The sequence below is a fragment of the Papio anubis genome, chromosome 9, assembly GCF_008728515.1.
Source record: "Papio anubis isolate 15944 chromosome 9, Panubis1.0, whole genome shotgun sequence".
In the NCBI taxonomy this organism is placed as follows: Eukaryota; Metazoa; Chordata; class Mammalia; order Primates; family Cercopithecidae; genus Papio; species Papio anubis.
The window spans coordinates 114,877,277-114,905,239 of record NC_044984.1 but is presented as its reverse complement, the minus strand read 5'-3'; the positions used below and the strand labels follow the sequence as shown (position 1 = coordinate 114,905,239).

Sequence of the window (27,963 nt, the reverse complement as noted above, 5' to 3'; positions counted from 1 at the left end):
CAAGTTCAAGTGATTCTCCTGTCTCAGTCTCCTGAGTAGCTGGGATTACAGGCGTGTGGGATTAAACCATGCCCAGCTAGTTTTTGTATTTTTAGTGGAGACAGGGTTTCGCCATGTTGGCCAGGCTGGTCTCAAACTCTTGACCTCAGGAGATCCCCTCACCTCAGCCTCCAAAAGTACTGGGATTATAGGCGTGAGCCACCTTGCCAGCCTACATAGCTTAAAGTATTAACTAAAGGCCTGGCACGGTGGGTCACACCTGTAATCCCAGAACTTTGGGAGGCCAAGGCAGGCGGATCACTTAAGTTCAGGAGTTCGAGACTAGCCTGGCCAACGTGGTGAAACCCCATCTCTACTGAAAATACAAAAATTAGTCGGGGGCAGTGGTGGGCACCCGTAATCCCATCTACTCAGGAGGCTGAGGTGGGACAATCACTTGAACCCAGGAGACAGAGGTTGTAGTGAGCCGAGATCGCACCACTGCATTCCAGCCTGGGCGACAGAAACCCTGTTTCAGAAAAAAATAAAAAAATTTTTAAAAGTATTAACTAAAAAGGCTGCTTTTTATATGGAGTAGCCATTCTTTTATTCCTTTTTCAAAAAATTAAATAAAACTGGGCACGGTGGCTCACGCCTGTAATCCCACCACTTTGGGAGGCCGAGGCAGACGATCACTAAAAATACAAAAAAATTAGCCAGGCGTGGTGGCAGGCACCTGTAATCCCAGCTACTCGGGAGGCTGAGGCAGAAGAATCGCTTGAACCTGGAAGTGGGAGGTTGCAGTGAGCTGAGATCGTGCCACTGCACTCCAGCCTGTGCAACAAGAGTGAAACTGTCTTTAAAAAAACAAAACAAAGGCCGGGCGCGGTGGCTCAAGCCTGTAATCCCAGCACTTTGGGAGGCCGAGACGGGCGGATCACGAGGTCAGGAGTTCGAGACCATCCTGGCTAACATGGTGAAACCCCGTCTCTACTAAAAAATACAAAAAACTAGCCGGGCGAGGTGGTGGGCGCCTGTAGTCCCAGCTACTCGGGAGGCTGAGGCAGGAGAATGGCGTAAAAACCCGGGAGGCGGAGCTTGCAATGAGCTGAGATCCGGCCACTGCACTCCAGCCTGGGCGACACAGCGAGACTCCGTCTCAAAAACAAAAACAAAACAAAACAAAACAAAAAAACCCAGCATGAATGCGTCTAGCTATCTTGAATCACAAAGATTTACTTAACTGGATTAATATTTTCAACAGTCCCATAGGACTCCTACACCTTCACTCTTGTTAACTACTTGTTCTTTGGTCTGCTTCTGGCAAAGTGGGCCTGTGTAGCCACACTCTGGAGGTGGCTTGCAGGCAGAGCTGCTAACTGCCCTAGGTTCTGGATCCTACCAGACCTCCCATCTAAGACACAGTTATTTACTGTTAATTAAAACCGACAGAACTGGAACATGTCGGCAGACTAGCTCTGTGTCCAGAAATAAACCCAATCAGTAGATTCAGCAACAGTTTATAAGGTTGGCCAAGAAACCATACGAGAAACACCACTGCAAGCAAAGATGGAAGAAATCACATCAACGTGTATTTCAGTCCTCTTAACATTCCCAAATTGCATTAAAATGAATGGAAGTCAGCTAGGGCATTTCCCAACTCCCCTTTCCCATTTAATGTTATAAACACTTCGCTAGTCACCTCAAATAGCTGCATACCATTCATGATGTTGCATGGGTATACCAGAGCTTAATGCCCTATTGTATGGCACAGATTGTTGGAGAGCTTTTCCACTGTTTCAAGATAATGCTGTGAGAAACACATTTTTTGATACATTTATGCGCAAATACTTGAGCACCTACAATTATTTCTTTTGAATGTACAGGAGGAATTATTGGGTCAAAGGAAAGGCAAACTTCAGGCTTTTGCTGCTTAGTCAAATTTGAAGATTTTTGCCAAGCAGCACTTGCACATACAAAAAGAGACATGATGAAAGGCAATTTCTCTTCCAGAGGCAATGAACATACTCTGAGATATTCTATACATACAGAACCATGGTATATAACCTTTGATATGGTTTGGATTTTGTCCCTTCCCAAATCTCATGTGTAATCCCCAATACTGGTGGCGGGGTCTGGTGAAAGGTGATTAGGTCATGCGGGCAGACTCCCCCCCTTGCTGTTCTCATGACAGTGAGTTCTCATGAGATCTGGTTGTTTAAAAGTATGTAGCACTGGCCGGGCACGGTGGCTCACGCCTGTAATGCCAGCACTTTGGGAGGCCGAGGCAGGCGGATCACGAGGTCGGGAGATCCAAGACCAACCTGGCTAACATGGTGAAACCCTGTCTCTACTAAAAACACAAAAAATTAGCCAGGCGTGGTGGCGGGCACCTGTAGTCCCAGCTACTCGGGAAGCTGAAGCAGAAGAATGGTGTGAACCCAGGAGGCAGAGGTTGCAGTAAACCAAGAGAGCGCCACTGCACTCCAGCCTGGGTGACAGAGTGAGACTCCGTCTCGAAAAACAAACAAACAAACAAACAAACAAAAACTATGTAGCACTTCCTCTTACGCAGTCTTCCTCCTAAGATGTGTCTGCCTCCCCTTTACCTTCTGCCATAAGTTTCCTGAGGCCTCCCCAGCCATGTGTCCTGTACAGCCTGCAGACCTGTGAGTCAATTAAACCTCTCTTCTTCATAAATTACCCAGTCTGAGGTAGTTCTTAATAGTAATGAGAAAATGGACTAATATAACCTTTAAAAATAAATACAAAGCTAGACACGGTAATGCACACCCGCACTCTCGGCCACTCAGGAGGCTGAAAAGTGTCACGTGAGCCCAGGAATTCAAGGTTGCAGTGGACTATGATCACACCTGTGAATAGCCACTGCACTCCAGCCTGCGCAACCGGGTGAGACTGTGTCTAAAAAATAAAATCTAAAATTTAAAAATAAAATCAGGATGGGCAACTGGGAGTGGTGGCTCATGCCTATAATCCCAGCACTTTGGGAGGCTGAGGTAGGCAGATCACCCAAGGTCAGCTCGGGAGGCTGAGGCAGGAGAATTGCTTGAACCCGGGAGGCAGAGGGTGCAGTGAGCCAAGATCACACCATTGCACTCCAGCCTGGGCATCAAGAGCAAAACTCCACTTCAAAAAAAAAAAAAAAAAAAAAAAACACTAGGATGGGCACAGTGGCTCACATCTACAACCCAGGGCTTTAGGAGAACAAGGAGGGAGGATCATCTGAGGTCAGGAATTTGAGACCAGCCTGGACAACACAGGGATGCAATGTCTCTACAAAAAATTTAAAAATTAGCCAGGCTTAGTGATGCATGCCTGTAGTCCCATCTACTTGGAAGGCTGAGGTGGGAGGATGATTTGAGCCCAGGAGGTCAAGGCTGCAGTGGGCCACGATCATACCACTGCACTCCAGCCTGGGCGACACAGTAAGACTGTCTCAAAAATAATAAATTAAAAATAATGAAATACAACTGGGAGTATACCATACAGTCAGATAACTTCCTTTTTTATATTAACAACCAAGCTTAAAGATAACACCATATTCTGGGCTGGGCGCAGTGGCTCATGCCTGTAATCCCAGCACTTTGGGAGGCCCAGGCAGGTGGGTCACGAGGTCAGGAGATGGAGACCATCCTAACACGGTGAAATCCCATCTCTACTAAAAATACAAAAAATTGGCCGGGCGCGGTGGCTCACGCCTGTAATCCCAGTACTTTGGGAGGCCGAGGCGGGTGGATCACAAGGTCAGGAGATGAAGACCATCCTGGCTAACGTGGTGAAACTCCATCTCCACTAAAAATACAAAAAATTAGCCAGGCGTAGTGACAGGCGCCTATAGTCCCAGCTACTCGGGAGGCTGAGGCAGGAGAATGGCGTGAACTCGGGAGGCAGAGCTTACAGTGAGCCGTGATCGCGCCACTGCACTCCAGCCTGGGCGACAGAGCAAGACTCCATCTCAAAAAAAAGTAGAAATTGAAAAATAAAATAGCCGGGTGTGGTGGCGGACGCCTGTAGTCTCAGCTACTTGGGAGGCTGAGGCAGGAGAATGGTGTGAACCCAGAAGGCGAAGCTGGCAGTGAGCCGAGATCGTGCCACTGCACTCTAGCCTGGGCAACAGAGCAAGACTCTGTCAAAAAAAAAAAAAAAAAGCCACATTCTGTTTGTTTGCGCAACACAGAAGCCCAAGACTTCCAGGTCATCCCTTATTTTTCATCTCCACATGGCTCTGATCTCTTCAAACAGTCTTCCACTCTCAATGCCCCAAACTTAGATGTAAGAGCTTGTGCTCAGTCAACAAAATCCTCCACATTCTCAACCTTCTATCATCTTCAGCTTGTTCTAGCTGGCCCACTGTCACTTTCTCCGACACCACTTGTACTTCCTGATTATCCTCGCAATACCCTGAACTCCAGGTCCTTGACCTCCTCTCTTCCATTAGCTTGCCCCTCCCATCTCAGCCACCCACACGTACAGGTTTCCCTTCTACAGCTGTAATGTACAATACAGCAGCCACTAGCTAGATGTAGCTACTAAGCACTTGAAATGTGGCTGTACCATGTGGTAAGCTTACATTTTAGATATATTGAATTAAATATATTAAAATTGACCTTTTACTTCTGTAGTGCAGGCAGCTAGAAAATGTAAGATTACACACATGGCTTGATATCCTACTAGACAGGAGTGTTCTACAGTCTAGACCAACAACCACAACCTCTTCCACCATCTTAACTTTGAGCATTCTGTTGTCCAGCCAGGAATATACTCCTAAACTCCCAGGTTTAGTCCTGACTCCAATTCTCTACCCTCACTAGGACCTCCAAATCAATGATCCAACCCCTCAGATTTGGCTTAGATCCTGTGGTCCACTGCCCACTTCCTTTTTCAAATTTTATTTATTTGCTTATTTATTTAGAGATGGAGTCTCGCTCTGCCACCCAAGCTGGATTGCAGTGGTGCGACCTCCGGTCACTGCACCCTCCGCCTCCTGGGTTCAAGCGATTCTCCTGCCTCAGCCTCCCAAGTAACTGGAATTACATGTGCCTGCCATCATGCCCAGCTAATTTTTGTATTTTCAGTAGAGACGGAGTTTTGCCATCATAGCCAGGCCGGTCTCCAATTCCTGGCCTCAGGTGATCCACCCTCCTTGGCCTCCCAAAGTGCTGGGATTACAGCTGTGAATCACTGTGCCCGGCGCCATCACCCACTTCTTCATATATCTTCTGTATTCACCTGGCAAAATCTCCTCCTAATTCAACTCTTTTCCTATTCCACATCAGCCCTGGAGCAGACAAACAGGGCTAACAAACACACCAATAGCAAACAGCCTCACCACAGTAGACCCTCATGTGCCTGAAAGTACTGCAATCCTAGTACGCTTCTGCAGTCCGTTCATTCCCTCACTTTCCCAGACAACTCCTTCACTCCTCAGGCTTCCAAACCTCCTTTTGGCTCACCTTATGTTTTCTACTGAGAAAACTAGAGCAATCAGAAAAGAATTCCAACTACCTCCGACCCCACCTGTATCACCAGGCCCTCCTTTTGTTACTGGGGATGAACTAGCAGAGTTGCTATCTAAGCCAACTGCTCCACTTCTCACTAGATCTCAAAGACTCAAGGACATTGCTCAGCAATTCTTTCCCTTTTCCCTGCATCACTTTGCCTCTCACCGGAACCATCCCATGAGCACAGACATGCTATCATTTCCCTAATCTTAAAATCCCTCAAGCTCATATTCCCTTCAAGCACCGCCTCATATCTCTGCTCCCCTTTAGAGCAAAGCCACTGAAAAGTACTGTGTAAACTTGCTGTTTCTTCTTCCCATCCTCCTATTCTCTCCAATCTACATGCCATTTTCTTTTTTTTTTTTTTTTTTTTTTTGAGACTGAGTCTGGCTCTGTCGCCCAGGCTGGAGTGCGGTGGCCGGATCTCAGCTCACTGCAAGCTCCGCCTCCCGGGTTCACGCCATTCTCCTGCCTCAGCCTCCCGAGTAGCTGGGACTACAGGCGCCCGCCGCTTCGCCCGGCTAGTTTTTTGTATTTTTTAGTAGAGACGGGGTTTCACCTTGTTAGCCAGGATGGTCTCGATCTCCTGACCTCGTGATCCGCCCGTCTCGGCCTCCCAAAGTGCTGGGATTACAGGCTTGAGCCACCGCGCCCGGCTCTACATGCCATTTTCAAATCAAGTGGTCAACTTTCAGTCCTATTCTTAGCTTAGCAGCAGCACTTGACAAAACTGATCACCTTCTGCAACACCTTTCAGTTCTCTTCCTCCCGCCCTGACTGTGCTCTTTTGCTGGTTTCTTATCCAGACTCAGGAGTTCAGTTCTTGAACCTAATCTGTTTTCGGAACACTCACTCCTTAATTTATCTCACTTAGTTCCACAGCTTTAAGCACCAACTGTATGCCAACAGCTTTCTAACCTGGGTCTCTTCCTTGACTGCTGATTCAGTTAACTACCTACCTCTACTAATATCCTGCTTACATTTATCAAATAGGAATTTTAATGTACATATAACATTTCCAAACTGAAGTTCTTTACCTCAACCCTATTCTCCTCTCCCAAAAACACTTTGTGCTCTTCTTGAAGGAATGTTCTCCATTCCAGCAAAAGGTACCTCAACTGGGCTTATGCCAAAAACATTACTCAACCTTTTCTCTGCTCAGACCCCACATCTAACAAAAAGTCTTGGCTCTATCTGCAAGTAATGTCTCAAATCTTAATGTCTCTCACCACCTCCATCACTCACCCAATTTCAAAGCTTCCATCACTCTCACCAAGAATATCTTTGTAGTCTCTTAACTAGTCTTCCTGCTTCCACTCTTCCCCTTTAAAACTCCAAATCAGGTTACCTTACTTTTCTCCTTAAACCTTTCAATGGCTTCTCATCTCTCTGAACAAAAGCCAAAGTCCTTCAAAGCCCCACATGATCTGATCCCTTTCCTAGTCTTTGGGTACATTTCCTACCTGTCCTCCTCCACTCATGGTAGCCTACTTGCTTTACTTCAAACCAACAAAAGGACTACCACCTCCTGTCCTCTGCATATGCTGTTCCTTCAGGCTCACACCTGTAATCCCAGCACTTTGGGAGGCCAAGATGAGAGAGGATCGCTTGAGGCCAGGGGTTCAAGAGCAGCCTAGACAACATGGTGAGATCCAGTCTCTACAAAATAAAAAGAAAAAAATTAGCCGAGCATGGTGGCATGCACCTGTACTTCCAGCTACTCAAAGCTGAGGTGGGAGGATCACTTGAGCCCAAGAGGTCAAGGGTGCAGTGAGCCATGATCATGCCAATGTACTCCAGGGCAAGACCATCTTAAAACAGAGCAAGACTATCTTAAAACAAAACAACCATATAGTGTGCTCCCTTGCTTCTTTCAGGTCTCTCTCAAAATCTACCTCTTCAGAGGTGTCCTTAAACCACCTTCTAAAACTGCTTTCCTTGTTACTCTCTATCCCTTTACTTCCCTCAGTCTATATTTTTTTAACTCTGTCTTATTCTACCATAATTACATAGTATGAAACATAATTTACTCTATCAGTATCTTGTGGATAGGCATTTAGGTTATTTCCCAAATTTTGCAACTACAAACACAACAGTGAACACCCTTGTACATAAATGTCTTATGCGCTTAGAGAAACATAGCTAAGAAACTCCTTAAAAAAATGAGACTACAGATACATGCATTTTACATTTTGCTATATTATTACAAAGGCAAATGTCATTAATGTCATTTTATTACCTAAATATTCTAAAAGGTACCTATAATTCAAGAGTGATAATAGAAAGACCATGCAAATTAAGGAACCCCAAATTTGTCATAAAGGAAATTTTCCTTCCTCCAAGGACAATTTTCACAACCTTCAGAGGAAAAAAGGAGGCAAGGTTTCAAATCTGGTTAACCCTCTCAACTACTCAAGACTCCTCTGATTATCTATTCCTCTACCTCTTGTTCCCCTCCTCAACTACGGATAAACTACTGATAAAGCATGAGATCAAATCTCATGCTTATTGCTCTAGAAAGGACATTCTCAAATTCCATACCTCATCTCGTCTTCCACCATTAAAAGAAGAGCTAAAGAGTTTGCTGCTGCCGCCGCCCCTTTGAGGAGGCATCTTGTTAAAAGTCTTGCTTTTCTGTGAACTGGAGCGACGGGACTGGTTGCTAAAACTTTCATTTTTGGGGTAGGAAAGTTCACGTTTGCGATTATAGCGCTTGGATCCACTTGAGTTCTTTCCATCTGAAAGCAAGAAACACAAAAGAACGACTTAAGAAGTGATACATTCGGCCGGGCGCGGTGGCTCAAGCCTGTAATCCCAGCACTTTGGGAGGCCGAGACGGGCAGATCACAAGGTCAGGAGATCGAGACCATCCTGGCTAACATGGTGAAACCCTGTCTCTACTAAAAATACAAAAAACTAGCCGGGCGAGCTGAGATCCGGCGCACTGCACTCCCAGCTACTCGGGCGACAGAGGCAGGAGCCTCCGTCTCAAAAAAAAAAAAAAAAAAAAAAAAAGAAGTGATACATTCACTTAGCCAACTGCCCTCCACCTCCCAGCAAAACTGTGTTTAAATAAAGGTAAACAGGCCCTCTGACCAGCTCCAAGAATCTGGGTTTGGGCCACGGCATGAGTGCTTTGAGCAAGACAACACATAGTCGAGTATTTTTTCTTGCAATAATGAAGCCTAACGGGTCCCCTCCCTCAAAACAAACACAGTGTAGATCAAACCACATGGATTCTCAATTCATAATGTCTCTATTTTACACAGCTTAACCACTGCCCTTGTAAAAGTTCAGTCAGATAAAGTTACAGGAAATGAAACAGCCATTCTGTATTAAGAAAAAGTATTTTACCTGGTAGCAGAACAGAAGACATTCCCTTTTAAATTAATATAACATAATCAGATTCTATACTACAAGGGGTTGTCCTAGGCCTTAGCAAATATATTCAAAAGGCATAAAAGCAAAACTGTGTTTACATATGCTCTAGAGGTCAAATTCAGAAGCTGTTAAATTTACAGAACAAAAGAAGTTGAATTCTAAAAGCATACTGGGGGCTGGGCGCAATGGCTCACACCTGTAATCCCAGCACTTTGGGAGGCTGAGGTGGGTGGATCACTTGAGGTCAGGAGTTTGAGACCAGCCCGGCCAATATGGTGAAACCCCATCTCTATTAAAAACACAAAAAATTAGTGGGGCATGGTTGTGGGCATCTGTAATCCCAGATACTTGGGAGGCTGAGGCAGGAGAATTGCTTGAACCCAGGAGGCAGAGGTTGCAGTGAGCCAAGATCATGCCACTGCACTCCAGCTTGGGCAAAAGAGTGAGATTATCTCAAAAAAAAAAATTAATTCAATAAATTAATAAAAAGCATATTGGATCAGCTTGAGTTATACCCTTTTTAAAAATGTTTCTTGTTTTTCTCTCCAATTACAATACATGCTCAGTTCTGAAAATAGGGTAGAATAAAGTTGCCAGTACCCACAGAGCACTAACCCATTAACATCGTTTTCCTTTTAATCTCCTTTTTACATACCCACCACAAATCTTATACAAAATAACAAGCATAGAAGATATATTGCTTTCTGCTTACTACTCTCTAAGCATTTTTATGCATCCCTAGTCTTCAAAAGCATGATTAATTGCTGTACCCTTCTTGGCCACATACTTACAGAATAATGTAACCAATCCCTCATTGTTGTATATTTCAGTGGCTTCTAGTTTTTTGCTAGTTTAACATAATACCATTGGTAGTCTCTTTACACAGAGGTTTATGTGATTAATTATGTCAAATTCTCAAAAAGTGGAACTGACAGATAAAATATGGTCATTAAAGCCATTTATACATTCCTAGGTTGCTTTCTAGAACTGTTACACCCATTTATTTATACTCTAACAACATAATTATTTATGCACTTTATTTATTTAGAGACAGGGTTTTACCCTGTTACCCAGGCTAAAGTGCAGTGGCACAATCTCGGCTCACTGCAACCTCTACCTCCCAGGCTCAAGCTACCCTCCCACTTCAGACTCCTAAGCCACTGAGACTACAGGTACTCACCACCATGTCCAGCTAATTTTTCTGTTTTTTGTAGAGACGGGGTTTGCCTTTGTTGCCCAGGCTGTTCTCAAACTCCAGAGCTCAAGTGATCCACCTCCTTGGCCTCCCAAAGTGCTGGTATTACAGGCATCAGCCACTACTCCCAGCCAGGTGTGGTGGTGCGCAACTGTAGTCCCAGCTGCTCGGGAGGCTGAGGCAAGAGAACGGCGTGAACCCAGGAGAAGGAGCTTGCAGTAAGCGGAGATCAGGCCACTGTATTCCAGCCTGGGCAACACAGCAGAACTCTGTCTCACCAAAAAACAAAAAACAAAACAAAACAAAAAAACTTTTTTTTTTTTTTTTTGGTAGAGATGGGGTCTCACTTTGTTACCCTGCTTGGTTTCCAACTCCTAGACTCAAGCAATCCTGCCTTGGCCTTCCAAACTGTTAGGATTATAGGCATGAACCACCATGCCTAGTTTATCTTTTTTTTTTTCGTTTTAAACAGAATCTCACTCTATTGCCCAGGCTGGAGCGCAGTGGCACAATCTCGGCTCACTGCAACCTCTACCTCCCGGGTTCCAGCAATTCTCCTGCCTTGGCCTCCCAAGTAGCTGGGATTACAGGGATGAGCCACCACACCTGGCTAATTCTGTATTTTTAGTAGAGATGGGGTTTCGCCACATTGGCCAGGCTGGTCTCAACCTCCTGACCTCAGGTGATCCACCCACCTCGGCCTCCCAAAATACTGGGATTACAGGTGTGAGCCACCGTGCCCAGCATTTTTCCCCCCAGGGTGGAAAGCAGTGGTGCCATCATAGCACACTGCAGCCTCAACCTCAGTTTAGCATCTTTCCTACTCAGCCTTCCAGCTAGGACTGCAGGTATGCACCACCACACCCAGCTAATTTTTAAATTTATTTTGAAACAGGGTCTTACTTTTGTCACCCAGGTTGGAGTGCAGTGGCATGATCTCGGCTTACTGCAGCCTCAACCTCCTGGGTTCAAGCAATCCTCCTGCCTCAGCCCCCCAAGTAGCTGGAACTCCAGGCACATACAACCCTGTTGGCTTATTTTTGTATTTTTGACAGAGATGGGGTTTTGCCATGTTGCCCAGGCTGGTCTCAAACTCCTGAGCTCAAGCGATCCACCAGCCTCAGCCTCCCAAGGTCCTGAGATTACAGGCATGAGCCACCACGCCTGGCCTAATTTTTAAATTTTTTTTGTAGAGACGGGGGTCTCACTATGTTGCCCAGGCTGGTCTCAAACTCCTAGGCTCAGGTGATCTTCCCACCTCAGCCTCCCAAAGTGCTGGGATTATAAGCAAGAGCCATGGGGTCTGGCCCCACTTTCATCTTATTACAATGATTCTCAATTTTCCCAGTTCACAGGAATCACACTGATGAGCTTTCACTGTGCTCAGGAATTCCTATGCTCAGGCCTCACCCTCTAAGATTCTCATATAAATATACAAAAGTACCTGTCTGCAGACTTGTAATACTATCTGAGTAATTTTTTAAACTTAGAAAAAATTATTTCTTGATAAGTATAATCACCAGCTTTTTTATAGCAGGCTAAATAAGTTCAAGGTTAAACAATGCTTCAGAAAGAAGAAAACATAAGTTAATAATCAGAGACCAAATTTTGAAAGCAACCACTTCATGACCATAGTCTGTCAACCTCATCGAATAAATGAGATGTCATTCTCTCCACACCTGACCACCTAAAACCTGGGAGTCAATCTAAACCATGTGAAATGGCAACAATGTAAACAGAACAGTCACAGAAACAGGCTAGGTTCACTCCGACCAGTTACCCTTAAATCCTGCTTATGGACAGTGACCCTTACCTTAGTTACAATTTAAGGCCAGGTATGGTGGCTCATGCCTGTAATCCCAGCACTTTGGGAGGCCAAGGCAGGCAGATCACATCAGGCCAGGAGTTCAAGACCAGCCTGGCCAACATGGTAAAACCCCATCTTTACTAAAAATACAAAAATTAGCCAGGTGTGGTGCCACACGCCTGTAATCCCAGCTACTTGGGAGGCTAAGGCATGAGAATCATATGAACCCGGGAGGCAGAGGTTGCAGTGAGCTGAAATCATGCCACTGCACCCCAGCCTGGGCAACAGAGTGAAACTCCGTCTCAAAAAATAAAGTTAGAACTTAAAGCTAAACTTTTACCTATTATTTCAGTTAGCAACAGTTAGTGTCAAACATGGCACTAATAGTAACAATTAGAAAGCAAAGTTTCAGCACTGGACTTGGTGGCTCATGCCTGTTATCTCAACACTCTGGGAAGCCAAAGCCAGAGGATCACTTGAGCCCACGAGTTTGAGACCAGCCTGGGCAACATAGCAAGACCGCATCTCTACAAAAAATTTAACAATTAGCTCAGTGTGGTGGCACACAGCTGCAGTCCTAGCTGAGAGGTTGAGTTGGGAGGATTGCTTAAGCCAAGGTTGAGACTGCAGTGTGCTATGATGGCACCACTGCTCTCCACCCTGGGCTACAGAGTGAGCTTCTGTCTCAAAAAAAGAAAAAGATGGCCGGGTGCGGTGGCTCAAGCCTGTAATCCCAGCACTTTGGGAGGCCAAGACAGGCGGATCACGAGGTCAGGAGATCGAGACCATCCTGGCTAACACGGTGAAACCCCGTCTCTACTAAAAAATGCAAAAACTAGCCGGGCAAGGTGGCAGGCGCCTGTAGTCCCAGCTACTCGGGAGGCTGAGGCAGGAGAATGTCGTAAACCCGGGAGGTGGAGCTTGCAGTGAGCTGAGATCCAGCCACTGCACTCCAGCCTGGGCGACAGAGTGAGACTCCGTCTCAAAAAAAAAAAAAAAAAAAAAAAGATAAACCAGGCACAGTGGTTCAAGAGTTCAAAGATCTCTTAAACCAAGGAGTTCAAGGTTTGTCAATTATGTTTGCATCACTGCATACCAGCCTAAGTGACACAGCGAGAGCTTGTCTCTAAAAAAAAAAAAGGCCAGGCGCGATGGCTCATGCCTGTAATCCCGGCACTTTGGGAGGCTGAGGTGGGCGGATCACGAGGTCAGGAGATAGAGACCATCCTGGCTAACACAGTGAAACCGCTTCTATTAAAAATACAAAAAATTAGCCGGGCGTGGTGGTGCGCAACTGTAGTCCCAGCTGCTCTGGAGGCTGAGGCAGGAGAATGGCATGAACCCAGAAGGAGCTTGCAGTGAGCGGAGATCAGGCCACTGTATTCCATCCTGGGAGACAGAGCAGAACTCCGTCTCACACACACACACAAAAAAAATAATAAAGGAAAACTCAGGGGATGCAGAACCCCAGCTAACTCAGCCACATTCTCTTGCTTTGCTTTCCTTAACTCCATTTCACATCACCGCAAGCAAAGGAGATTCTACAAGGATAGGTATATTAAAAAAACACATATCGGCCGGGCGTGGTGGCTCAAGCCTGTAATCCCAGCACTTTGGGAGGCCGAACGGGCTGGGATTCCAGGTCAGGAGATCGACCATCCTGGCTAACACGGTGAAACCCCGCCTCTACTAAGAAATACAAAACTGGCCGGGCGCTGTGGCTCAAGCCTGTAATCCCAGCACTTTGGGAGGCCGAGACGGGCGGATCACGCAGGTCAGGAGATCGAGACCATCCTGGCTAACATGGTGAAACCCGCTCTACTAAAAAATACAAAAAACTAGCCGGGCGGTGGCGGGACTGGTAGTCCCAGTAGAAGCACGGAGGCTGGGAGGCAGAGTAGCTCCAACCTGGGAGGCGGAGCTTGCAGTGAGCCGAGATCGCGCCACTGCACTCCAGCCTGGGTGACACAGCGCGAGACTCCGTCTCAAAAAAAAAAAAAAAAAAAAGAAATACAAAAAACTAGCCGGGCGAGGTGGCGGGCACCTGTAGTCCCAGCTACTCGGGAGGCTGAGGCCGGGAGGCGGAGCTTGCAGTGAGCTGAGATCCGGCCACTGCACTCCAGCCTGGGCTACAGAGCGAGACTCCGTCTCAAAAAAAAAAAAAAAAAAAAACAAAAAACACATATCCCCCAACCTCATTATCTAAGACTGTTTCAGATGATCCTGGACCCTACCTGTTTGACCCTAACTGCTGCTTTCAAGATGCACCTCACGGTTTGCATAGATTTAGGTAAAGCCAGATTCTACATGGCAAGGGCTTATTAAGAAAGTAAACTGGCCGGGCGCGGTGGCTCACACCTATAATCCCAACCCTTTGGGAGGCCAAGGCGGGCGGATCGCCTGAGGTCGGGAGTTCGAGACCAGCCTGACCAACATGGAGAAACCCCGTCTCTACTAAAAATACAAAAAATTAGCTGGGCGTGGTGGCACATGCCTGTAATCCCAGCTACTTGGGAGGCTGAGGCAGGAGAATCACTTGAACCCAGGAGACAGAGGTTGCGGTGAGGCTGAGACTGTACCACTGCACTCCAGCCTGGGCAACACGAGCAAAACTCTGTCTCAAAAAAAAGAAAAAGAGGCCGGGTGCGGTGGCTCAAGCCTGTAATCCCAGCACTTTGGGAGCCCGAGACGGGCAGATCACTAAGTCAGGAGATCGAGACCATCCTGGCTAACACAGTGAAACCCCATCTCTGCTAAAAAATGCAAAAAACTAGCCGGGTGAGGTGGCGGGCGCCTGTAGTCCCAGCTACTCGGGAGGCTGAGGCAGGAGAATGGCGTAAACCTGGAAGGCGGAGCTTGCAGTGAGCTGAGATCCAGCCACTGCACTCCAGCCTGGGCAACAGAGCCAGACTCCATCTCAAAAAAAAAAAGAAAGAAAAAAAGAAAGTAAACTGGCACTGAGCAAGAAGGCTGTCTTCATTTCTTCACTTATTACCACACTGGCAAGGAAACAGTTTCACAATGCTTACAGAAATGCTCTCTGATAGTAAACTGCTCATTTCCAAAACACCTAACAACTGACCACATCATCAGTAATGATTTCAGTTGCCAAAAATCAACTCGTTTCTCTTGGCTTCCATTTACCTAAGGGTATGAAGACAGACACGTCAAGTGAGAGACTGCCTCTTATCTCTAGACCCAGGCAACAGGCAGCTAAAGGTTGAAGGTACTGTCAGGCCTGGGACCCAGAGATAAAATTCAGAGTATTATTTTTGAAATATTTTGTGGACAACTTGCCAGGATATACATGGGAAAAACTCGAAGGTAGAACAGGAGTGATAACATGATCCACTTTAGATTTTGGAAAACAGAAAAAACATCAAGTCCCTGGGAGAAGGAACTATGGGTGAAGTTTTAAATCTCAGAGTGGTGGTTCTCAATCCTGGCTGCACACCAGAATCACTTGTACAGACTTTTGAAATTATGAATGCCCAGGACCCACGGGTCCAATCTAGGCTTAAAGAATCAGAAAAAAGCCAGGCACAGTGGCTCATGCCTGTAACCCCAGCACGTTGGGAGGCTGAGGTAGGAGGATCACTTGAAGCCAGGAGTTTGAGACCAGACTGGGCAACATAGTGAGACCCCCATCTCTATAAAAAAAAAAAAAAAAAGAAAGAAAAAAGAAAAAATTCCTAGGAAGCGGCCCCACACACCCATAATTTTTTTTTAAAAGTTCCTCACGAGGTCAGGAGTTTTGAGATTAGCCTGGCCAACATGGTGAAACCCCATCTCTACTAAAAATACAAATATTAGGCCGGTGTGGTGGTGGACACCTGTAATCCCACTACTCAGGAGGCTGAGGTAGAAGAATTGTTTAAACCTGGGAGGCAGAGGTTAAAGTGAGCTGAGATCACACCACTGAACTCCAGCCTGGGTGACAGAGCAAGACTGTCCTGAGGGGGAAAAAAAAAAAGTTCCTGAGGAGATTCTGATGCATAGCCACCACTGAGAACAACTGCCAAGAACTACTGTGAAGACACATTCCAAAATAGACAAGACCACTCAACTCAGGATCCAGAGTCAACAAATAAATGACTTAAAAACTTAACCCAGCTTTTCAGTTGTTCCACATTTCCCTAATGGAAAGGTCTCCACCAAGTAGCAGTAGGTGTATCTCAGCCTCCCCCCATTACCAAATTAAGGGCCACAAGTTTTTCACAGTTAAATTACTTGGCATCCTCATTTCTAGCTCTAGTTCTAACAGGTGGCTCAGCCTAGAGGTCAGAATACCAGCCAGCAAGTTTCTGCTGCTGATTCATGCTGTAATCACAAGCAAGTTGCTTACCCATTGTCCAGAGTAGTTGACAAGCACCTCCAGAGGGGCAACATATGGCCTTACTACAGAATCAACTGACAACAAATTGAATCCAGCTGAAATTAGTAATTCTGAATGAAAGGAAGAGAGAGGTGGTATCAGGAATGATGCATGTGCCAGTAAGTTATCTGCTTGCTAAGTGTGGTTATACAAAGCTTATTGAAAAATACCGCCTAGGACTTCATAAAAATTTACTTGGACCAATCACTCTTAACACTGCTAAGCCTCTGTTTTCTTATCTTTAAAATAGGACTAATACTCTACCATACTTCCTCATAGAATCATGAGGATTAAGAAAGAAAACTTCTGTAAAATGCCTACCATAGTGGCTGACACAGTTTTACTATGATTTGAAAGCCTATCATCAATAAATCCAAATCATTCCTGTCAAGAATACCCACTAGACTACCAACAAAGCCACATAAACCAAGGAATCCAGCCAACAGGCCCTGAAATTCTTTTAATTTCTCTAAGTGGTTTTACTGAAGGCTTCAAATCACCTCAATTTTCAAAGCCATTAAAATCTCCAGGTCCATTTACAGGTCAGAGGCAGTTTTCAAGGCAGATTACCACTAGTAACCTGGTTTCTGGTACCGGAATAACAGGAAGAGTGCCAGGGCAGTGCTTCATACCACCAACCTCAAAATAACTGCCTCATAATACCTGACCTTCCCTTAACCTCCCTGGCAGTTCTGTCCGCCCAGGGGGATGGGACAAGAGCCTGGTTCCTGGCCAGGGTCCACTGTCTGCCCAAAAACGGCCTACCTTCTCTCTTGCCTCTCTTTCTTTACTCCCTCTAAATGACTTTCCCCACTTCCTAACCTACCTTCTCTCCTCTGAGCTATATTCACGGGATATTTACTGCTGAATGTTCTCAGAAATACCTATTAACACTATTGGAATGAAGCTGTAGGAATATAATCAAGAAAAAGAAAGTTATATAAATGTTCGGGCAATTAGCCCAGGCAAAGAAACTGTGGTATGTGACTCTAGCCGGAAAGATCAAGAAAATCCTGGTAGCCAAATTTACCTATTTCCTGTGTACAAATGAAGGGCAAATTTAAGCCAGCCACTGGAACAAAATCTCAAGGAAATTAATCATGCAGCTAGGAAGCAAATGACCATTAATTACAGTTTACAGAATAGAAATCAAAGGGCTTTTTCCCACGAGGCAGAAAAGGGGGAGAAAAAAAGTGACTTAAATATTTGAATACTGAAAACTCTTGCTCTTTTCACCTTGACAAAAGATAAACTATCTTTTCACCTTACCCTTCTTGCTTTCCCTTCAACTCAGTACTCTCTAAATTCAAGAGGTCCTTTCAATGATTTCCAGCAGAATCCAGTATATGAAGTGTTGCAGAAATCTTTGTATGGGATTATGCAGAACTTGAGTGTACCCTTTTGTTAGAGCAACCATCTCATCGTGAAGTCACTGCATCAGAGTTCCTCAGTATCTGTTGTAGTAGCACTGGTCTTAGCTGTTACGTTCTTAAGACAGCTTAGGTTCAACTTTAAAAATCAGTCAATATCCAGAGTTTCCTAATCTTTTAATCTCCACATATTCGGCCTCTTACTTTGTTCCTAAATGCAAGCAGTGGGTTATGGCTAGTGAAGAAGCATGGATTTGGCTACAAAGCTCATCCTTCCTTGCTACGGGAACACGCACAGCAGAAGCCAGAAGAGCAGACACTGGCAGTGGCAAACATGGTCAAGCTTTCTAACACACACATTAAACAAAAAAATGAACGCTGCCTCAAGGCACACACGTGTATTCGTAAAATCTAACAAAGGTCCTTTACGAGAGTTTTCTGTTTATTTGAGATGGGCTGGAGTGCAATGGTGTGATCTTGGCTCACTGCAACCTCCGCCTCCCGGTTTCAAGGGATTCTCCTGCCTCAGCCCCCCGAGTAGCTGGGATTACAGGTGCACGCCACCAGGCTGGGCTAATTTTTTGTATTTTTAGTAGAGACGGGGCTTCACCATGTTGGCCAGGCTGGTCTCAAACTCCTGACCTCAAGTGATCCATCCGCCTCGGCCTCCCAAAGTGCTGGGATTACAGGCGTGAGCCAACGCACCCGGCCTACATGAGTTTTTACAGAACTTTTCTTGTTGTTTTGAGAGGGGGTCTCGCTCTGCCACCCCAGCTAGAGTGCAGTAGAGTGATCATGACTCACTGCAACCTTGCACTTCTGGGTTCAAGCGCTCTTCCTCCTCCTCCCACCTCAGCCTCTTCACAACCAGGACTACAGGTGTGTGCCACCACGCCCAGCTCATTTATTTTTTTTGTAGGACAGGGTCTCGAACTCTTGGGCTCAAGCAATCGGCCTGCCTCAGCCTCCCAAAGTGCTGGGATTATAGCCACCCAGCCCATTTGAAATGTTAACAATGACAAATATTTGCTTGGTCGAACTACTATAGAATTCTGTATCACCCTGTTGGGTAATCAGAGTTAATTCCACTTATCAACATATTCAAAGTGAAGGACATAGCAGTAAAATTCCTTAAATACCTGTTTGCTGTTTTATTTTGAGTTGTCACAAGCTTTCGCCTACTGCTAAGAAATAAACTTAAGGCATTTATTGCAACTGACTAATGAATGTATGTTAGTGGCTTAAAGAGGAGCCCCAGAAAAACTGAGAATTCAGACAGTTGGAGAACCAAATCCTTTACATCTGGGAATAGAGTGCAAAAATAAACTTACTTATCAATTGCTTTGAACAGACCACTCTAAATCAGTTCCAACACTGACCAAAAGGACTGGCTACCTTCTATCTTTTGAGGGATCTATGGCAAAGCTACGCATGTGCAGAACTGCAAAATCAGTCTGCATACATACCACTTCCTGACATGGCCCGAGAACCCATACTCCTAATGGTCTCACACCAGGTAAACGAGTTTGCCATATCCAGCAGGTGAACTCTGAGTGAGTTAGTAAACCTTACAATTTTTTGGTTTTTTGTTTGGTTTAAGTCAGCCTTAGCTTTGTTTTGACTTTTTAGAGATGGGGTCTCTCTGTTACCCAGGCTGGATGGTATGCAGTGTCGTGATAAAGCTCACTGCAGCCTCAACTTCCTCGAGCTTAAGCAATCCTCCCACCTCACCCTTCCGAGTAGCTAGGGTTACAGGTGTGTGTCACCCCACTTGGCTATTTTTTTTTTTCCTTATGGAGACGGGGTCTTACTATCTTGCACAAGCTGGTGTGAAACTCCTGGGCTCAAGCTATCCTCCCACCTCAGCCTCCCAAAGTATCTGGATTACAGGCATGAGCCACCACACCTGGTCTCACTCTTACGGTTTTTTAATCTTGACAGGTTTTAAACTGCACCTCCACATTTAGGGACTCCAAATATTTCCCTCTCTGCCACAACATCCCCACTGTCGCTGAAAACACCTTCCTCTTACTGCTAATGTAACTGAAATACAAAACAGAGTACGGATTAGTACAAACTTTGAAATAAAATGAACACTGCACTCCAGCCTCTGCCAACTCCTAACATCCTACCTGCTCAGTTTATTCCTTCTTTAAATATGAACAATTTCAGCCGGTTACACAAGTCAGTGACTTGCACAGTGAAAACACAGGCAAAAACTTCACCTAGTCCTTGGCACATGGTAAGCCCTCAATTAAAGGTAGCTATTATCATCATCACGGTCATAATATTGAGAGACTTGATTACAGAAATAAAACCTTCCCTGTTAAAGGACAATCCTACAGTCCAACATACAAAAATAGACCTTATGGGTATTTGGTGCAAAACAGACGTCAGATACCCTAAGACCTTAGTTCATTTGTTTTGTTTTTGTTTGTTATTTAATTATATTACCTCCACCTACCTTTACAAGTAAATTCGGGGCACTCACTCAAGGTCTGGCAAACTGGGACCCAAAAAGACTGAATTCATAGTCTGCGCTCTTAACCCCACAATGAATAGCCACTGAAGGATGAGTTCCTCTTCAACAGAGGAATGGATCTGGGACCAGGTTATTAAATAAGATATCTGAGTCTGAAAGATCCTTGGGCTCCACCCACCCGTCTAAACTTGAACACTATCCAATGTTAATTCAACATTAAAGGGTAGAACAACTTGGGAGTTTTAGGAGCGTGGACTGATGAGTCACACAAACCAGGTCTTAAGGCCTGCTGTGAGCCAAATACTAGCTGGGTGACCTTACCCTTTCTCATTATATGTAAAATTGGGATAAGAACAGTACCTGCTTAATCGAGCAGTTTTGAGTGTTAATGTAAATGATCCACGTAAACCACGCAAAACAGCGCTCATTAACATAACTGTAAATAATAAGAGCCATGGAAAAGGGCAGGTAAGGGCTATAATAGAAAGTGGAGCCTGTCCCCGAGTAACCCAGCAGACAAGAGAGCAACGACTCTCCCCAGCAGTAGGGGCACTCGCCCCCGCCCACTGCCGCAGGCCCGCCCTTACCGCTCTTGGGTTTAGACTCGCCGGCTGGCCCCGCCGAGGCGGAGCGGGGCGGCTGTTGCCCTTTGCTGCTGCCCGAAGAGGCGGAGGAGCTGTTGGAGCCGCTGTTCTTGTCCATGTCGGAGGCGGTGGCGGCGGCGTTGGGGGAGCTCAGCGGCATCAACGGGGGCCTCGGAGGCGACGGCGGTCGGAGCGGAGCGGGAGCGGCGGGGACCCAGGCTCATGGCGTTCAGGGCCGGCGGGGGTCGGCGGCGGCAGCGGTTCTCGGCCTTCATGGCGACATTTTTCCCTGTTTCCTTCCTTGGCTTCTCAAACTAGGAAGAGAAGCGGCGGACAGGGCTGTTAAGCCCGACGGCAGCGGCGACCGAGGACGAGGAGGAGGCCGGGGCTCGGGAGTCCGGGCCGGGCCTGGCGGGGCGGAGGCTGCGGGGAAAGGGGAGGCGAGGGAGGGTGCGCGAGCCCCGCCGGCCGGCCGGACACGCTCTCCCGCCGCGAGGCAGGGGAGAGGGCTGGCTGTCTGGTGTCGGGGACAGGCGTCTCCGACACAGCGACGGATACTCGCCCCTGGGCCGAGGCCGAGCTGCTCCGGGAATGGCGACGAGTCGCCAAACAGCATCGTGAAGAACCCGGATGAACTCTATATATAGTGGAGAGGGGTGCGGTATTCTGGGAAATGTAGTTTTTGCCTACATCCGGGTCTCGTGGGGTTTTTTAACATTTCCTCCCCCACCTCCGTCCCAACACCACTGTGAGGGCTTTTCAAATAATGGGACTTGCATTTGCTCCAAGTCCAGGTTTTTCACTTAATACACTAAAAATACAGTAACAATAATAATATACCCTAATAATAATGTAGCCAAACATTAGAATACCTGTGGAACTCCTTTATAGACTCATTTGAATTATGGTTCTTTTTTTTTTTTGAGACGGAGTCTCGCTCTGTCCCCCAGGCTGGAGTGCAGTGGCGCGATCTCGGCTCACTGCAAGCTCTTGCCTCCTGGGTTCACGCAATTCTCCTGCCTCACCCTCCTGAGTAGCTGGGACTACAGGCGCCCGCCACCACGCCCGGCTAATTTTTTGTATTTTTAGTAGAGACGGGGTTTCACCTTGTTAGCCAAGATGGTCTCGATCTCCTGACCTCGTGATCCACCCACCTCGGCCTCCCAAAGTGCTGGGATTACAAGTCTGAGCCACCGTGCCTGGCCAATTTACGGTTCTTATTCTAGCGTTAATAACAATTGATTCATGGCCCTTAGTCTATCTCACATTGGGAATAATAATAATAGCGTTAATAATGACAATACCTTACATTTAATATCACTTTACAGCACTTCTTCATACAGTACATCACTTTATTTCTTTAGCCTGGCGTGGCGGTGCGCACCTGTGGTCCCCATTACTCAGGAGACTGAGGCAGAAACAGGCGGCAGGCAGTGAGTGGTTCATGCATGTAATCCCAACACTTTGGTAGGCAGAGGTGGAAGGATCCTTGGAGTCCAGGAGTTCCAGACCAGCCTGGGGAATATAGCAAGACCCCTGACTCTAAAGAATAAAAATATTTTTTAAAAAATTAGTTGGCCGGGCGCTGTGGCTCAAGCCTGTAATCCCAGCACTTTGGAAGGCCAAGGCGGGCAGATCACGAGGTCAGGAGATGGAGACCATCCTGGCTAACACAGTGAAAACCCGTCTCTACTAAAAATACAAAAAATTAGCCGGGCGTGGTGGCGGGCACCTGTAGTCCCAGCTACTTGGGAGGCTGAGGCAGGAGAATGGCGTGAACCCAGGAGGCGGAGCTTGCAGTGAACCGAGATTGTGCCACTGCACTCTAGCCTGGCCGACGGAGTGAGACTTCGTCTCAAAAAAAAAAAAAATTAGTTGGGCAGGCGGGCGTGGTGGCTCACACCTGTAATCCCAGCCCTTTGGGAGTCTGAGCAGGGCAGATCACTTGAGGCCAGGAGTTCAAGACCAGCCTGGCCAACATAGCAAAATCCCGTCCCTACTAAAAATACAAAAATTAGCTGGGCTCTGAATAAAATACTCTGAATAAAACTAACTTTAATTTAAAAGAAAGAAAGAGAGAAATAAAAAAGAAAGAAAGAAAAAGGAAAGAAACAAAGAAAGGAAGGAAGGAAAAAAGAAAAGTAGCCAAGCACAGTGGCTGTGGCTGCACACCTGTAGTCCTAGCTACTTGGGAAACTGAGGCAAGAGGCTCGCCTGAGCCCAGCAGTTAGTTGGAGGTTGCAGTGAGATATGATCGTGCCAGTGCACTCCAGTATGAGTGACAGAGAGGGATGACCCTGTCTAAAAAAATTTTTTTAAGTGGAAATAGAGACTGAAAAGCAGATTAGTCATTTCAAAATTACTTGTCTTGTAAAAGTTTAAGCAGAATGGACTTCCTTATGTGGGGTAAAACTGACCAGTTTGGGGATTTGGTGATTTCTCAGACGGTCAGATAGACAACTTAGTTTAGGGGCCGGGCACGGTGGCTCACGCCTGTAATCCCTGCACTTTGGGAGGCTGAGGCGGGCAGATCACGAGGTCAGGAGATCGAGACCATCTTGGCTAACACGGTGAAACCCCGTCTTTACTAAAAATACAAAAAATTAGCTGGGCGTGGTGGCGGGCGCCTGTAGTCCCAGCTACTCAGGAGGCTGAGGCAGGAGAATGGCGTGAATCCGGGAGGCAAAGCTTGCAGTGAGCTGAGATCGCGCCACTGCACTCCAGCCTGGGAGACTCAGTCTCAAAAAAAAACAAAAAAAAAAAAAAAAAAAAACAAGTTAGTTTAGGCGTGGTTGGGTAGAATTTCACCTTGAGTGACTCTATTTTGGTTTGGTCTACTGTACCGAAGCTCAGTGCAAACCAGTGGGCTCCTATACATTGTATTTAACAGCTGTTAACATTGACTATCACATTTAATCTTCACAATTACTAAACTTTAGACTAAGTGTGCCTGTAGTGTGGGGAAAAGAAAGAGAGATCAGCCTGTTACTGTGTCTATAGAAAGAAATAGACATAAGAGACTCCATTTTGTTCTGTATTTGAGATGCTGTTAATCTGTGACCCTACCCCCAACCTTGTCCTTGCAAGAGACATGTGCTGTGGTGACTCAAGGTTTAAAGGATTTTGGGCTGTGCAGGGTGTGCTTTGTTAAACAAGTGCCTGAAGGCACCTTGCTGGTTAAAAGTAATCACCATTCTCTTAATCTCAAGTACCCAGGGACACGTACACTGCCAAAGGTCGCAGGGACCTCTGCCTAGGAAAGCTAGGTATTGTCCAAGGTTTCTCCCCATGTAATAGTCTGAAATATGGCCCCGTGGGAGGGGAAAGACCTGATCGTCCCCCAGCCTGACACCCATGAAGGGTCTGTGCTGAGGAGGACCAGTACAAGAGGAAAGAAGGCCTCTTGGTGGTTGTTGGCAGTTGAGATAGAGAAAAGCATCTGTCTCCTGCCCGTCCCTGGGCAATGGAACATCTCGGTGTAAAACCCGATTGTATGTTCTGTTTACTGAGAAAGGAGAAAACCCACCTTTTACTGAGAAAGGTGGGACTTGCTAGCGCAATGCTGCTCTTTATGCACTAAAAAGGTTTATGAAGATGTTTGCATATGCATATCAAGGCACAGCATTTTTCCTTAAACTTGTGTCACAGAGATCTTTATTCATATGTCTCACTGCTGACCTTCTCCCTACGATGATCCTATTATCCTGCCACTTCCCTAAGATGGTAAAGATAATTATCAATAAATACTAAGGGAACTCAGAGACTGGTGCCGGAGTGGGTCCTCTGTATGCTGAGCGGCGGTCCCCTGGGCCCACTTTTTCTTTCTCTATACTTTGTCTCTGTGTCTCATTTCTTTTCTCAAGTCTCTTTCCACCTAACAAGAAACGCCCACAGGTGTGGAGGGGCAGGCCACCCCTTCATATAGTCCCAGCTACTCAGGAGGCTGAGGAGGGATGATCACTTGAGCCCAAGAGTATGAATCCAGCCTGGGTAACACAACAAGACTCTGTCCCTAAATAAATAAAAGTTAAAGATGAGAAAATGGACTCCAAAAGTTTAGATAATTTGCCTATGATCACATAGCTAAGAAGTGATGTTCTTACCTATGAGACAAGCAGGTCCTCATTTTACAGATACAGACAGTGAGGTTTAGAAAATCATGGCCAGGCGTGGTGGCTCATACCTGTAATCCCAGCACTTTGGGAGGCTGAGCCGGGTGGATCAACAGGTCAGGAGTTCGAGACCAGCCTTACCAACATGGTGAAACCCCATCTCTATTAAAAATACAAAAAAAAAATTAGCCGGGCATGGCAGTGCACACCTGCACCTGTAATCCCAGCTACTGAGGAGGCGGAGACAGGAGAATCACTTGAACCTAGGAGGCACAGGTTGCAGTGAGCCAAGACTGCGCCACTGTATTCCAGCCTGGGCAACAGAGCGAGACTCCATCTCAAAAAAAAAAAGAAAGAAAGAAAGAAAATCATGTATGTGGGGCCAAGCGCGGTGGCTCATGCCTGTAATCCCAGAACTTTGGGAGGCTGAGGCCAGTGGATCACCTGAGGTCAGGTGTTCCAGACCAGCCTGGCCAACATAGTGAAACACCATCTCTACTAAAAATACAAAAAATTAGCCGGGCGTGGTGGGGGGCCCCTGCAATCCCAGCTACTCAGGAGGCTGAGGCAGGAGAATCACTTGAACCTGGGAGGCAGAGATTGCAGTGAGCTGAGATTGGGCCACTGCACTCCAACCCCGGGCGACAGTGCAAGACTCCGTCTCAAAAGAAAAAAAAAAAAAGAAAATCATGCATGTGGGTCAGGTGCAGTGGCTCACGCCTGTAATCCCAGCACTTTGGGAGGCCGAGGTGGGCAGATCAAGAAGTCAGGAGTTCAAGACCAGTCTGACCAATATGGTGACACTCCGTCTCTTCTAAAAATACAACAATTAGCCGGGCGTGGTGGCACACACCTGTAGTCCCAGCTACTTGGGAGGTTGAGGGAGAACAACCGCTTGAACCAGGGAGGTGGAGGTTGCAGTGAGCCAAGATCACGCCACTGCACTCCAGCCTGGGCGACAGAGTGAGACTCTGTCTCAAAAAAAAAAAAAAAAAGAAAAAGAAAAAGAAAGGAAAATCATATATGTGGCCAGGCGAGGTGGCTCAAGCTTGTAATTCCAACATTCTGGGAGGCTGAGGCAGGAGGATCACTTGATGTTAGGAGTTTGAGACCAGCCTGAGCAACATAGTGAAACCCATTCTCTACTAAATATTACAAAACAAAAAATATATGGTTTACAGATACAGACACTAAGACTTTGGGAATCATACCACATCTATTTGTACTTTGGAAAATTACAGACGATTCCCTTCCAACCACAGTAGTTTGAGATTCAAAAGGTCACACAGACATGCTATTAAGGAAATGACCAGGGCCAGGTGCCGTGGCTCACACCTATAATCCGAGCATTTTGGGAGACTGAGGTGGGTGGATTGCCCAAGCCTAGAAGTTCAAGACCAGCCATGGCAACATGGCAAAACCATCTTGACAAAAAATACAAAAATCAGCCCAGTGTGGTAGTGCGCACCTGTAGTGCGCTACTCAGGAGGCTGAGGTGGGAGGATGGCTTGAGCCTGGGAGGGTAAGGAGTGAGCTATGATTGTGCCACTACACTCCACCCTGGGTGACAAAGTGAGATCCTGTTTCAAAATAAAGAATGAATGAATACATAAGTAAATAAAACCAGTCTGGCCAAAATGGTGAAACCCCATCTCTACTACAAATGCAAAAATCAGCACCGGGCGTGGTGGCTCACCACTTTGGGAGGCTGAGGCGGGTAGATCATCTGAAGTCAGGAGTTCAAGACCAGCCTGGCCAACATAGTGAAACCCTGTCTCTACTAAAAATGCAAAAATTAGCCTGGCATGGTGATGCGTGCCTGTAAACCCAGGTACTAGGGAGGCTGAGGCAGGAGGATTGCTTGAACCCAGGAGGCAGAGGTTGCAGTGAGCCAAGGTCGTGTCACTGCACTCCAGCCTAGGCAACAGAACAAGACGCCACCTCAAAAAAAAAAAAATGCCTTTCAACAGTCCTTGTCCTGCTTCACTTTTTACAGGTTTTGCCCCACAAATCATATGAAATAAGAGAACAGTGAAATACTGTTGGTCTGGATACTTAATCTGATGTGCAGAAGGAACAGCCCCAAATCCTGAGATCCATTCTTTTATATAACTAGATATGGAAGAGATAAGATTCTTTGATGAGACTTTATTTATTTATTTAATTATTTTTGAGATGGAGTCTCGCTCTGTCACCCAGGCTTGCGTGCAGTGGTGCAATCTCGGCTCACTGCAACCTCTGACTCCTGGGTTGAAGTGATTCTCCTGCTTTAGCCTCCTGAATAGCTGGGACTACAGGTGTGCATCACCACTTCTTTTTTTTTTTTTTTTTGAGACTGAGTCTGGCTCTGTCGCCCAGGCTGGAGTGCAGTGGCCGGATCTCAGCTCACTGCAAGCTCCGCCTCCCGGGTTTACGCCATTCTCCTGCCTCAGCCTCCGGAGTAGCTGGGACCACAGGCGCCCGCCACCTCGCCCGGCTAGTTTTTTGTATTTTTTAGTAGAGACGGGGTTTCACCGTGTTAGCCAGGATGGTCTCGATCTCCTGACCTTGTGATCCGCCCGTCTCAGCCTCCCAAAGTGCTGGGATTACAGGCTTGAGCCACCGCGCCCGGCTTGTGCATCACCACTTCTGGCTGATTTTTGTATTTTAGCAGAGACGGGGTTTCACCATATTAACCAGGCTGGTCTCGAACTGCTGACCTCATGCAATCCGCCTGCCTCGGGCTCCCAAAGTGTTGGGATTACAGGCCACTGCACCCAGCCACTTAATTTCTTTTAACAAAGACATGAGAATTATGAATACATGGATGAATCATTTCGCCCTTGTATCATTCCTTTTTTTTTTCTCATCACTATACCAACGAGGACCTTCTATCATTCTTAAAATAAAAAAGAAACAGAAATCCCCGCGCACTACTTCCCAAACGAAAGCGGTAGGTGTCCATCTGTCAGGCTATATTAAACCAGGAAGAGAATTTTCGTTTCAAAATAGTTTCTTCTATTGGCGCTTTCTCCTCGTGAAATATTTACAGGAAACATACATTTAAAATGGAATGAAAGCAGAAACATACAGTAATCCAAGCAAAACTCAACAACGTCCATTCTTTATTTTGCACAAGACGGTCTACATTACCCTTTCCATTAAAAAAAGACTGAA

At 46.3% G+C, this 27,963-nt stretch overlaps 1 protein-coding gene across 9 annotated transcripts in view; it reads right to left on the bottom strand.

Annotated features, from left to right (window-relative positions):
- RNF10 (ring finger protein 10) overlaps positions 1 to 21,356 on the bottom strand; it is a 47,258-nt gene extending 25,902 nt beyond the window's left edge. For 7 of the 9 annotated variants that reach the window (XR_001893039.3, XR_635208.3, XM_009181842.3 and 4 more), the window contains exons 1-2: positions 20,699 to 21,356; positions 8,043 to 8,239 (exon numbers count right to left, since the gene is read on the bottom strand). Coding sequence is in view for 7 of the 9 variants with exons in the window: in XM_009181842.3 (XP_009180106.1) it covers positions 8,043 to 8,239; positions 20,699 to 20,855 (354 nt within the window). In the remaining 2 variants the exon portion in view is untranslated. Of the gene's footprint in view, positions 1 to 6,964; positions 6,998 to 8,042; positions 8,240 to 16,229; positions 16,331 to 20,698 lie in introns of those variants that run through there. The other 2 variants (XM_017946245.2, XM_021923028.2) reach the window with 2 other exon arrangements.
- Positions 21,357 to 27,963: the final 6,607 nt, after the last annotated feature.